Raw genomic sequence first — 13,482 nt, 5'->3', positions numbered from 1 at the left:
CTTGGATTCCCAAAGGATTCCAGTGTGGAAGCATCCCACAGGAGCCCGCTTTGGGATGCAGGCGGGGTCGTTGGCGTTGCTGGGTTGAGGTTGGGGCAGGATCCATGGGGTATTGGGAAATGGGAATCTCCTCATCCACGGTGATGCCAAAGTCATTGAATGGCTTTTCCATTCTGTTCCAGGTTATGGGGACTGGAATTCCGGCACAAACAGAGGCAAGTAGTGATAGCAGTTGTACAGAAAAGCTGTTTTAAGCAGACAATTGGAGGTTTTGGGGTCGTTTCCCCCCCAGAACTTGTCTTTTTTAGCAAGAGGAGAAGCTTTTCCATCCGTTTCTGCTCTAAAACGTGTGGAAAACGCGCTCCAGAGCCTCATCCCATTGGATGCGGATGTGGCTCTTGCTTACGCCCGTGTTAACCCAAAACGGGGTTTATGGATGCCCTGCTGTGGGCAATGGGTTTATTCCCGTCTGGGGCAGAGGGAAGCATGGAATGTGGCTGTGTTTTATGGGATTCCATGAGGGAATCCATGGGATCGAGTTCCTGGTTGGAATAAGGAGGGATTGGAGTTGGTTTCAGTGATTTGGCCTCTGGATCCAAAGGGGAGCTGGAAGCGAAGCGGTGATCCCTGTTTCTCCAGGTTATGAGGGATACAGTTACAGCTATGGCTACAGCCAGGAGAACTCTGGGAATTACGGCTACGGAATGGCCACTTCGACCTCCTGGGAAGTGGCCAACTCGGACGTGGACGTGAATCCGGATGGCTCCGGCGGTGCCGAGGGGGTCCTGGGGAAGATGAACCTGGCGTCCCACATGGACACGGATGCGATGCAGGGAGCGCCCTATGGGTCTGGGGATAGGTGAGTGCAGGGCAGGAGCTGCTGCTCCCATTGTTCCTTATGGAAAAGTGGGGATGGGGACGCCAGTGGTGTCCCTTAGGGCCGGGGTTGTTCGGTGTCCTCGTTGATGAGGGGATGGAGAGCATCCCAATGACACCAGGTTGGGTGGGTCCCCAGGGGGTTATAATGGGGGACAACGGGGGCACTGTGCTCCACCTCCTGGGGGGGAGACAGGGGGACAGTGGGGTATAATGGGTTATAATGGTGGGGTACAATGGGGTTATAATGGGGTACAACGGGTTATAATGGGGTATAATGGGTTATAATGGTGGGGTACAATGGGGTTATAATGGGGTACAATAGGGTTATAATGGGTTACAGTGGGGTTATAATGGTGTACAATGGGTTATAATGGGGAGCAATGGGGGCTCTGCGCTCCACCTCCTGCAGGGGGAGACAGTAAGTGGGACAATGGGCTACAGTGGGGTTCAACGGGGTTCAGTGGGGTACAATGGGGAGCTCTGTGCTCCACCTCCTGCAGGGGAGACAGTGAGCGGGACAATGGGTTATAATGGGGTACAATGGGGTACAATGGGGAGCTCTGTGCTCCACCTCCTGCAGGGGAGACAAGGGGACAGTGGGGTATAATGGGTTATAATGGTGGGGTATAATGAGGTTATAATGGGTTATAATGGGGTACAGTGGGGTTATAATGGGGTACAATGGGGTTATAATGATTCATAATGGGGTACAATGAGGTTATAATGGGGTACAACGGGTTATAATGGGTTATAATGGGTTACAGTGGGGTTATAATGGGGTACAATGGGTTATAATGGGGTGCAACGGGTTATAATGGGTTACAGTGGGGTTATAATGGGTTACAATGGGGTTATAATGGGTTATAATGAGTACAATGGGTTATAATGGGGTACAATGGGTTATAATGGGGAGCAATGGGGGCTCTGCGCTCCACCTCCTGCAGGGGGAGACAGTAAGTGGGACAGTGGGGCTCAGCGGGGTACAATGGGGAGCTCTGCACCCCACCTCCTGCAGGGGAGACAGCAGGACAATGGGTTATAATGGGGAGCAGTGGGGTCCAATGGGGAGCTCTGCGCCCCACCTCCTGCAGGGGAGACAGCAGGACAATGGGTTATAATGGGGAGCAATGGGGTACAATGGGGAGCAAGCTCCATAGGGATCCGGATCTATGGGATGAGGTTCAGCCCTAAACCTGCCACTTGGGCCACGCCAGCCCCGTGCAGCGCTGGTTTTCCTTATGGAAAAGGAGCTGTGGGTGCGGATTGATGGAGCTGAACTTGAGCTTGGAGCCAAGAATTCCAGCAGCATCCTGGCCTGGAGCAGCACCAGTGCAGGGATGGTCCCATTGTGCTGGGCATTGGGGATCTGATTGCTCCCTACAGGAGGGATGGAGCCAGGACGGGGCTGGGATGCTCCCAAGGGAATGGGATAAGAGCAAACGGCCTCAAGGTTGGTTTAGATGGAGATGGGGAACAATTCCTTCCCCAAAGGATGCTCAGGCATTGGAACAGGTTGGAAGTGCTCCCAACCCATGGAGCTGAGGTCCTGAATGCCGTGGGTTAAGGGTGGCCTTGGCAGTGCTGGGATAAAGGTTGGACCGGGTGAGCTTCAAGGGCTTCCCAATGTGGTTGATCCCATGATCCCATGATCCCACCTTTTCTGAGGCCAGAAGGACCCAACTGCTCTAAAAGGGATAAACCCCCCCCCATGGAACAAAGGTTCCAATGGAGCCTTGAGGCTCTGCCACCACCTCTGGGTGCTCCATGGCCTGGCCCATGGCAAGTGGCATCCGTTGAGTGAAAAAGACCCCTAAAAACATGGGGTTTTGGGGGCTTTGGGTGGGTTTTTGATGGGGTTTGGTGGACTTCGGTAGGGTTTAGTGGATTTGGGTGAGTTCTGGTGGGTTTTCTTGGGTGTTGATGGCTTTTGGTGGGTTTTTGATGGATTTTGGTGGGTTTTCTTGGGTTTTGATGGAGTTTGGTGGATTCTGCTGAGTTTTGGTGGCTTTCGATGACTTTTTGCTGAGTTTTGGGGGCGTTTTGATGGTTTTGTTGGATTTTGATGACTTTTTTGGTGGGGTTTGTTGGCTTTTGATGGGCTTTGATGACTTTTTGGTGGGTTTTGTTGTTTTTTGATGGGTTTTGTTGGCTTTTTATGACTTTTGGGGGAGTTTTGTTGGATTTGTGATGACTTTTTGGTGGGGTTTATGGTTTTTTGATGGGTTTTGTTGACTTTTTATGATGGTGAGTTTTGTTGGATTTTTGTGACTTTTTGGTGGGTTTTGTTGAATTTTGATGACTTTTTGGTGGGTTTTCTTGGCTTTTGATGGGTTTTGTTTGATTTTGATGACTTTTTGATGGGTTTTCTTGGCTTTTGCTGACTTTATAATGACTTTTTGATGGGTTTTCTTGGGTTTTGTTGCCTTTTGACGACTTTTTGTTGGACTTTGGCTTTCTGGTGGGTTTTAGTGGCGTTTGACGCCTTTTTGGTGGGGTTTGTTGGATTTTTATGACTTTTTGGTGGGTTTTGTTTTTTTTGATGGGTTTTCTTGGCTTTTGATGACTTTTTGGCGGGTTTTGTTGAATTTTGATGAGTTTTTGGTGTTTTTTCTTGGGTTTTGATAGGTTTTGTTTGATTTTGATAACTTTTTGATGGGTTTTCTTGGCTTTTGATGGGTTTTGTTTGATTTTGATGACTTTTTGAGGGGTTTTCTTGGCTTTTGCTGACTTTATAATGACTTTTTGCTGGGTTTTCTTGGGTTTTGTTGCCTTTTGACGACTTTTTGTTGGACTTTGGCTTTCTGGTGGGTTTTAGTGGCGTTTGACAACTTTTTGGTGGGGTTTGTTGGATTTTGATGACTTTTTGGCAGGTTTGGTTGCGTTTCAATGGGTTTCCTTGGTGTTTGATGGCTTTTTGGTGGCTTTCGGTGGGTCCCTGCTGCCCATCCCTCCCTGCTGCCTCTCGCAGGTACGACTCCTACGACTCGAGGCCGTCCGCGACCGAGCGCGACGTCTATCGGGCCGGCTACGAGTACGGCGAGGCCGAGGCCGAGAACGACGGCTCCTACGAGGGGCCCTACGAGAGCTTCTATGGGAATCGCCGGGATCAATTCCAGGCCAGAGCTCGGGAGAACTTTGGGCAACGGGGCCAGAACTGGGGGCGGGAAAACCGCAGCAACAGGCCCTTGGCATCGGCGTATCCCGGGCGGATGAGCGGGCAATGGAACGAGGCTCCGCAGGCCATGGGATCCCGCGGTCCCCAAGGCTCTTCCAGGCTTCCTTCCCTCTTCTCCCACAACATCATCCCCGAACTCGGCATGTTCCAAGGGATGCGAGGCTTCCAGGGGAGCATGCGCTATGGAGGAGGGATGCTGAAGCAGCGCATGAGGAGGAGCTGGAAAATGTGGGATTCGGATTATAAAGTAAGTGTTTGCATCATGTCCTCCTGGACATCATTCCCAACAGCTCCATGCGGCCTCCAACACGCTGGGAAGTGCTAATTCCATGTGGTTTGGCTTCGTGGGGCGCTATCTCCTAAGCGGAACACGGAGGTTGCGCTGGGTTGATTCGACGTGGGGTGTTTGAATCCCCAAATCCTGGTTTCCTGAAGAGAGGAAGAAGGTTGCAGCCCTTCCTGCATTATGGGATGGGGGGTTGAGAGCATTGGGGTTAGAGAAGCTGCATGGAGACCTCAGAGCAACTTCCAGGGTCTGAAGGGGACTCCAAGGATGTGCAAAGGGAGCTTCATCAGGGATAGGACAAGGGGTGATGGGTTCCAAGTGGAACAGGGAAGTTCAGCTTGGAGATAAGGAAGTTCCACCCTGGGAAGGCGGTGGGACACTGGGATGGGTTGGCTGGAGAAGGTTTGGATGAAGCATCCCTGTTCAAGCTCAGGTTGGACACAGGGCTTGGAGCCTCCTGGAGTAGTGGAAGGGATCCCTCTTACTCCTTCCTCTTCTCTCCCAGCCCCAGAAGAAGAAGCTCAGGAAGGATCCCAGCACGAAGAAGCGGAAGCTCCTGAACAGCTCCGATGATCCCGAGGGCAGAGCAGCCAAGACGGACGGCTCCGAGAACTCCGACTCGGGCAACGGTAGGAGCCCAGCAGCTTCCTGGCCCTGGGATTTGCCAATGTGGGAGTTGCCATGGATTTCATGTGGGGCTGAAGCTGTTGGTGTCCATCTGGAGAGGAGAAGGCTCAGGGGGGGGACCCTATTGCTCCCTACAGGAGGATGGAGCCAGAATGGGGCTGGGCTCTGCTCCCAAGGGATGGGACAAGAGGGAATGGCCTCAGGGGAGGTTTAGATGGAGATGGGGAACAATTCCTTCCCTAAAGGATGCTCAGGCATTGGAACAGGTTGGAAGTGTTCCCAACCCATGGAGCTGATGCCTTCAGTGCCATGGGTTAGGGGTGGCCTTGGCAGTGCTGGGGTAAGGGTTGGACTGCATGGGCTTGAAGGGCTTTCCCAGTGTGGTTGTTCCCATGATTCCTGCTCTTTGTGCTGACTCTGTTGTTCCTTCCAGAGGAGGGAACAGAAGGAGAATCAGGAGAGAAAGAGGAGAAGGAAGGCTCCAGAGGGGTGAGTACCTCATTCAGCACTCAAAGCTGTAGTTCTGGTGAAGGCAGATCCCTGAAATCCCACGTAATTCCCAAAGCAGGTGGGGAACAAAACCCCCAGATCCATTGGAGAATGCCAGAGGGTGGGATTAGGTCATGTGCCTGCATGGGGATGAAGTAACCCCTCCTCCAGCTCCTTTGGTGTGCTGGGATGAGGTCTGCAGGCAGAGGCTTCTCCTGCAGAGCGAGTGATGTCCCTGCAGGAAGGGACCATGGAGATGCTGCTCCTCCATGCAGAGCTCGGAATGCCAGGAGGGTTGGAGATGGAGGAGGTGTCAAAGCAGCCTCCAGCCATCCCCTTCTCTGGGTTTTCACTTCCCAACCTTGCCTTTCTAGGAAGGGGAAGAGGAAGAAGGAAAAGAGATGGAGAAAGGTGAGGTGGTGCCTGTGCTCCAAAGCAAAGCTCCTTCCCATAGAGGGCAATTCCAGGGGGGGGAGAACAGGGAAGAGCTGTCAGATGTGGGGACATGGAACACATTCAGCTGCATTCAGTCAGACAAATCCCATCCTTTGTGCCTGCTCAGGGATAAGGAATTCCTGAGGAGGAGCTGGAGCCCTTGCTCCAAGTGGGTTAGTGACCTCCTAGCCTGGGGTGTAGGGATCCACCTTGGATTTCCCATGTGCCATAGGCTTGACTTGGGGTGAGTCGTTTGGGATGGAGCTTCCTGGTTGGAGTGATGGGATCGGTTGGGATATCTGAAGGGAGCTGAGGGAAGCAGGAGGGCTGGGGAGAAACCTCCTGGTGGGATGCTTGGGGGGCTCTTGTTGCCCATCTCATCCATGGGGATGCCCATCCCATGCCTGGGATGCTCCAGGGAAACCACATTGGAGTCTTTCCGGGTGGTTCTTCTCTCTGCTCCCACCCTCCAAACTTGTCCATGTGGAGCTAATTATAGGATCATGGAATGGGTTGGGTGGAAGGGACCTTAAAGCTCATCCAGTTCCATGGGCAGGGACACCTTCCACTAGAGCAGCTTGCTCCAAGCCCCATCCAACCTGGCCTTGAACACTGCCAGGGATGGGGCAGGCAAACCACCTCCATCCAACCCATCCCAGTGTCCCAGCACCCTCCCAGGAAACAACTTCCTTATCTCCAAGCTGAACTTCCCTGTTTCAGTTTGAACCCATCACCCCTTGTCCTGTCTCATTTGGGATGCCCCGTGTCTCATTTGGGATGCCCTGTGTCTCATTTGGGATGCCCTGTGTCTCATTTGGGATGCTCTATCTCTCATTGGGATGGTCTCTCATTTGGGGTGCCCTGTGTCTCATTTGGGATGCTCTCTCATTTGGGATGGCCTATGTCTCGTCAGGGACGCCCGTCTCCCCTTAGGGACGCCCTATGTCTCCTTAGGGACACCCTATGTCTCCTTAGGGATGCCCTATCTCCCCTTAGGGACGCCCTATCTCCCATTAGGGATGCTCTATCATTTGGGATGCCCTATCTCTCCTTAGGGATGCCCTATCTCCCATTAGGGGTGCATTAGGGACGCCCTATGTCTCCTTAGGGACGCCCTATGTCTCCTTAGGGACGCCCTATGTCCCCTTAGGGACGCCCTGTCTCCCATTAGGGATGCTCTATCATTTGGGATGCCCTGTCTCCCATTAGGGATGCCCTATGTCTCCTTAGGGATGCCCTATGTCTCCTTAGGGATGCCCTATGTCTCTCCTTAGGGGCGCCCTATGTCTCTCCTTAGGGACGCCCTATGTCTCTCCTTAGGGACGCCCTATGTCTCTCCTTAGGGACGCCCTATGTCTCTCCTTAGGGACGCCCTATGTCTCTCCTTAGGGACGCCCTATGTCTCGTCAGAGATGCTCTATCTCTCCTTAGGGTTGCCCTAGCTCATTAGGGATGCCCTATGTCTCGTTAGGGACGCCCTATGTCTCTCATTAGGGACGCCCCATGTCTCCCCTTAGGGACGCCCCATCTCCCCTTAGGGACGCCCTATCTCCCCTTAGGGACCCCTATCTCCCATTAAGGATGCCCTATCTCCCCTTAGGGATGCCCTATCTCCCCTTAGGGGTGCCCTATCTCCCCTTAGGGACCCCTATCTCCCATTAAGGACGCCCTATCTCCCCTTAGGGACCCCTATCTCCCATTAAGGATGCCCCATCTCCCCTTAGGGACGCCCTGTGTCTCCTTAGGGACGCCCTATCTCTCCTTAGGGGTGCCCTATCTCCCATTAAGGACGCCCTATCTCCCCTTAGGGGTGCCCTATCTCCCCTTAGGGACCCCTATCTCCCATTAAGGATGCCCTATCTCCCCTTAGGGGTGCCCTATCTCCCATTAAGGATGCCCTATCTCCCCTTAGGGGTGCCCTATCTCCCCTTAGGGACGCCCTATCTCCCCTTAGGGGTGCCCTATCTCCCCTTAGGGACGCCCTATCTCCCCTTAGGGGTACCCTATCTCCCCTTAGGGACGCCCTATCTCCCCTTAGGGGTGCCCTATCTCCCATTAAGGATGCCCCATCTCCCCTTAGGGTCTCTTTGGTTGTGTGGGGCTCGGTCCTCCCCCTGACTAACCTTACCCAGGGCCATTCCCTTGGGCGAGGTGGGGCCCTGAGCTCTGTTCCTGCTCTCCCCCCCCCTTCCCTTCAGGTGCCCTCACAATGCAGGAGGAGATCAGTCAGATCAAGCACCGCTTGCAGGCGGGCAAGAGGACCCCCGAGAGGCAGAAGAAGAGGCACCGGGATCGCATGGTGGAAAGGTAACGGCTCCCGGCTGGATTATTCTGGGATGGCGGCGGCACTGCCGGTAGCCAGGCTCCGTCCCCTGGCTCCCGGTTGTCCCAAGGGTTTTGGCTGGTCCTTGGGTTGGGAAGGAGCTTAAAGCTCCTCCAGCCCCAAGCCATGGGCAGGGACACGCAAGGCGGAGGATGCGCAAGGAAGTTGGAGCCATGGAGTCCTGCATCAGGGAGTCATGGAATGGGTTGGGTTGGGTTGGAAGGGGACCTTAAAGCTCCTCCAGTTCCAGCCCCCTCGCCATGGGGATGGGGACCTTCCATAGAGCAGCTTGCTCCAACCTGCCCCTTGGATGGGGCAGCCAAACCTTCTCCATTCAACCCATCCCAGTGGCCCAGCGCCCTCATAGGGAAGAACTTCATCCCAATATCCCGTCCAAGTCTTCCCTCTTCCAGTTGGAAGCTGTTCCTCTCGTCCCATCCCTCCGTCCCGTGTCCAAAGCCCCTCTCCAGGTTTCTTGCAGCCCCTTTCATCACTGGAAGCTGCTCTGAGCTCTCCACGCAGCTTCTCATCTCCATCCCCAATGTTCTTCCATACGGGAGCTGCTCCAGCCCGTGCTCATCCTCCTCTGCCCTTGCTCCAGCAGCTCCATGTCCTCGTACTGAGGACACCAGAGCTGGATGCAGCATCCCAGTGGGATCTCACCAGAGCACAGGGGCAGGATCCCTTCCTTGGACCCACTGCTCACGCTATGGGGCTGCAACCCAGGACGTGCAAAGGGTTGGAGACTTCCATGAGTTTCTCTGCTCCCCTTTAAGTAGAAAGGAGGGAGTCGATGCAGTGGGAACGTGGTGCCATCGAACGGGAATGATGGATGTGGGGCTCTTTTCCCCCCCTCTCCACAGGATCCAGTTTGTTTGCTCGCTGTGCAAATACCGGACCTTCTATGACGACGAGATGAGCAGTCACCTGGAGAGCAGATTCCATAAGGAACACTTCAAGTTTGTTGGAACCAAGTTGCCTCAGCAAACAGCAGAGTTCCTCCAGGTGAGCTCTGGGATCCATGGCTGTGCCTTGGGCTCCTTTGGGAATTGATCCTGAATAGGAAAGAGCATCACGTATTAGCTTGGAGATGCTGTCAAGCTCCTCAGCTGCTTCCCTAAGTAAGCATGGAGGGAAGTGCTGGAGAAGGTGGAGTGAGGCTGGAATAAAGCTTACAAGGGTTTGGGTGCCTCATTCCCTGCAGGAATACGTTGCCAATAAAACAAGGAAAACCGAGGAGCGCCGTAAAGCCATTGAGGACATCAACGCGGTCATTCAGCAGATATACAGGGAGCAGGATCTTACCCAAGGTGAGGTCCCGCTCCTGTGGGTAAGAGGTGGCTTGTTGAGGTGGTTTGGGGTTGGAGAGAGGAGGCTGTAGGGGTAGGAAGGGGAAAAGGTGAGGGGAGGGAGGGAGGAGGTTGTAGGGGTAGGAAGGGAAAAGGTGAGGGGAGGAAGGGAGGAGGTTGTAGGGGTAGAAAGAGAAAAGGTAAGGGGAGGAAGGGAGGAGGCTGTAGGGGTAGGGAGGGAGGAGATGTAGGGGTAGGAAGGGAAAAGGTGATGGGAGGGAGGGAGGAGGGGAGGGAGGAGGAGGAGGCTGTAGGGGTAGGGAGGGAGGAGATGTAGGGGTAGGGAGGGAAAAGGTAAGGGGAGGGAGGGAGGAGGCTGTAGGGGTAGGAAGGGAAAAGGTAAGGGGAGGGAGGGAGGAGGCTGTAGGGGTAGGGAGGGAAAAGGTAAGGGGAGGGAGGGAGGAGGTTGTAGGGGTAGGAAGAGACAAGGTAAGGGGAGGAAGGGAGGTGGCTGTAGGGGTAGGGAGGGAGGAGGCTGCAGGGGTAGGGAGGGAGGAGACCTAGGGGTAGGAAGGGAAAAGGTGAGGGGAGGAAGGGAGGAGGCTGTAGGGGTAGGGAGGGAGGAGGCTGCAGGGGTAGGGAGGGAGGAGGCTGCAGGGGTAGGGAGGGAGGAGGCTGCAGGGGAAGGGAGGGAGGGGGCTGCAGGGGTAGGAAGGGAAGAGGCTGCATGGATAGGGAGGGATTGGGATTGGAAGGGAGGAGGTGGTTGGGATCGGAGCCGTTGTAAAGCCTGGAAGGGGGCCCTGCTCCCTGGCTTGTTTTCCAGTTAAATCCCTTCGTTTGCAGATGTGGGCATGGAGCATTTCATCAAGAAGGTGGAGGCCGCCCACTGTGCTGCCTGCGACCTCTTCATCCCCATGCAGTACGGCATCCTCCAGAAACACCTGAAGTCCCTCGACCACAACCACAACCGCAGGGTGAGTTGGGGCTCCCAGGAGCATGGGTTCGGGTGGGTTTAGTTCCTGCCCTTCCTGAAATCCAGGAGGAAATCTCCTTCATCCTCATCGTTGCAGAGGCTCAAGTTCATCCTCATGGCTTTATAGCCCTGGCATCCTCCTAGGGTTCAAGGCCAACTTAGACATTGCTTGGAGTATAAGAGCTTTGTGGTCCCTTCCAACCCAAACCATGCCCTGATCCTATGATTTACAGGCTGTTTCCCAGAGGTTTTCCCTGTTTCTCTCCTCTGCTGCTGAGCTGTGCCTCATTCCTGGCTTCAGGAGCAAAGCTGAGTGGGTTTTATTCCCCTCCCATCCAGGCCATGATGGAGCAATCCAAGAAATCCTCGCTCGTGGTTGCAAGGAGTATTCTCAACAACAAGCTCATCAGTAAGAAGCTGGAGCGGTACCTCAAGGTAGGGGTGGGTTGGTTGGTTGTGGGTGGCTTGGGATGGGGGTCAGGCTGGAAGCAGCACTTCCATGAGGCTGGAATTTCCTGGGAGCTGCTCTTGAAGGGGGTTTTGGAGATGAGGATTTGCCTTCTCTTTCCAGGGAGAGAATCCTTTCACGGATGACCCAGAGGAGAAAGAGGAGCCTGAGGAAGGAGAAGGGGGAGCCAGTGGGAACGTGGAGGAAGGAGCAGCAGAAGGAGGAGATGAAAACAAGGATGAGGAGGAAAACCTGGAAGAGGAGAATCCAGAGGAGGAAAACCAGGATGCCAAAGGGGACCTGGAAGCAAAACGTGCTGGGGATATGGGGGAGCAAGAAGAAACAGGGACAGAGACAGCTGAGGCACAAGCACAAGCAGGGAATGTGGAGGAGCAGAATTCCCTGCCTCCGGAGGAATCCCTCCCTGAGGAAGGAGAGCACCAGAGAGCAGAAGATGAGGAGGGAAGCGAGGAAGCTGCTGCAGCACAAGAGGAGGAGGAAGATGGGGATTAAACTCTGGAGGGGAGGGGGAAATGATGTGGGAAAGAGCTGGTGTATTGGGGGGGGGGTGTTAAACCATACCTGTACCTGTGAATTCCATAGCACATATTCCAAGTTCTCATCCCACCAGGCAGTGGAAACCTTTCCCTTTAATGTGATTTTGGGGGGAATTGAGGGGTTTTTAAGCAAACCTTGAGGTTTAGGCACATAAGGGCTTGTGTGCTCTTCCTTTGTGCAACCTCTCCTCGTCCCATTGGATTGAACAGCGAGGGGGTTTGGCCCTTTGGAAACGTCAGGAATTCTGCCCTGGGCTTCCAATCTCTGCCTCCCACCTGGCTGTGCTATTCCCCCCCCCCCCCCACTGTTTTATTGTGCCGAGGAAACTGTGGTGTCAGCGTTGTGTTGTTCGTAAACCACTTGGATTTCCCAGGTGTTCACCTGGTATTCCCAAGAATTCCAGGTATTATGGAGATAAAAGGGACGGTCCCGACATTCCCTGCGGCTCTGCCTTCGTTCCTGCTGCCCTGGGGAGAGGTTGGAGGCTTGGGAATGGGTTGGGAACACCACGTCCTGGTTCACTGTATGCTTCTCTCCGTTCATAGTTGAGCCCATCCGCAGTGGTTCATCGTCCCCAGGAGCAGGGATCCTCTTTCCTGGAATGAGGAAATTCCATGCCATTCCTGCTGCCATTCCAGGAGCTTCTCTGCAGGATGGGTGAGGGATGGAGGATGTGCTCACCCTATGTCCTGCCTTATAAACTCTGTACAGGAGACCTTTCCCCCCCCCCGGGAAAGGAGGTTTCAACACCAATGTGAAGACTGCTCCCGACTCCAAACCTTGGGAATACCGAGGTGGGATCATTCCACGGCGCTCCATGGAAACACAGAGTCCTCATCCTGGCATTGCATTCCCAAGCAGCCCCCCCCCACTTCTCCTGCAGGTGAACACCCCAGGTTAATCCTGGAAGCTTCTCTTGGGATAACGAAGATCCCGGGATCCCCCTTGCTTGCACCTTTGAGCTCGGAGCAGCGCAATTCCCACTGGGAAGGCTGGAAAAGGCAAGAGGAGGATCCAAGGCTCCAGGGGGATGCCTCGGAGGCGTTCGGCTTCGCACCGTGTGCTTCGGAGGCGGGTGAGGATGCGGCTCCTGCCAAGGGGAATCTCGCTTCCGTCACCTCCTTCCACAACTGCTGCTTCCTCCTCCTCCTCCTCCTCCTCCTCCCTCTGCAGAGCTGTTGGGGGGGGGGGGTGGCTTCCAGCTTTTCCTCCCGGTGTTATCCATAGGAAGCCTCTGATCTCCATGGGAAGGTGCTGGTGCCGTCCTGGAAACACCGGGGCTGGGCTTTGCTGTGTTCGAGGACGGATATGGGGATGGGGTGGGTTTCCAGACAGCATTCCAGGGAGAATACCTTGGATTACAGTTAATGGAGCTCATTTAATGCCCGTCACCTTAAATACTGGCTCCTGGAGGGGGCGAGATCCCTGTGGCCCACCCATTCCTTACCAAACCAAAGCCATTGTTTGAGTTCCACCTTCCTCTTCCTGCTTTATTTCCTTACTTCCCCCTTTTCCTGCCCCTGTTTCTCTACCATGCCCTTGAGAAACAAATGCAGTTTGGGAAGAGGTGGGAGGGGGGCTGAGCAGGATGGATCCAAACGGAGGCTCCATCCTTGTCCATGGGGATGCTGTGGGTTCAGAGCACGGAAAGGGAGGCAATGGGCTTGGAAAAAAAGTCACCAGGAGCCAAATCCCTTCTGTTCCAGCTTCCTGGAATGAATAATCTCCTAAGGAAAACCAAGCAGCGAGTGTCCCAGCAAGGGCCAGGCTGGAGCTGCTCCATTGATCCCTGCGGTGGCCGCTTATCCTTAAGGAAAAGCAAGTGGAATTCTTGCTTCCAATGCTCTGCATGGGGAAGGGGGGGTTACTGCCCCGGCAGCCCGTTTCACGTGTGTTTCCCAGTTGTTCCATTAAGATCTCCGTTTCTATTAACGTTTTGGGGTTATTTATTAGTTAATAATCAGTTATTAATTAGCTATTATTATTAATAATGATAA

General features: G+C 54.2%; 1 protein-coding gene across 1 annotated transcript; it reads left to right on the top strand.

The window, feature by feature from the left end:
• Positions 1-581: 581 nt before the first annotated feature.
• On the top strand, positions 582-11,500 carry AKAP8L (A-kinase anchoring protein 8 like; the record flags this gene model as incomplete). Its single annotated transcript, XM_057433029.1, has 11 exons — positions 582-859; positions 3,848-4,301; positions 4,846-4,969; positions 5,401-5,456; positions 5,831-5,867; positions 8,090-8,198; positions 9,078-9,219; positions 9,419-9,524; positions 10,350-10,480; positions 10,819-10,914; positions 11,051-11,500. Coding segments are annotated over 11 exons (1,923 nt in total), but the record flags the coding sequence as incomplete, so codon positions are not given.
• Positions 11,501-13,482: the final 1,982 nt, after the last annotated feature.

The sequence above is a fragment of the Pezoporus wallicus genome, unplaced genomic scaffold, assembly GCF_028554395.1.
Source record: "Pezoporus wallicus isolate ANWC-B61680 ecotype Strahan unplaced genomic scaffold, APGP_CSIRO_Pwel_v1 contig_8696, whole genome shotgun sequence".
Classification (NCBI taxonomy): Eukaryota; Metazoa; Chordata; class Aves; order Psittaciformes; family Psittacidae; genus Pezoporus; species Pezoporus wallicus.
The sequence above is the reverse complement of the archived record's forward strand: the minus strand, read 5'-3'. Positions and strand labels throughout refer to the sequence as shown.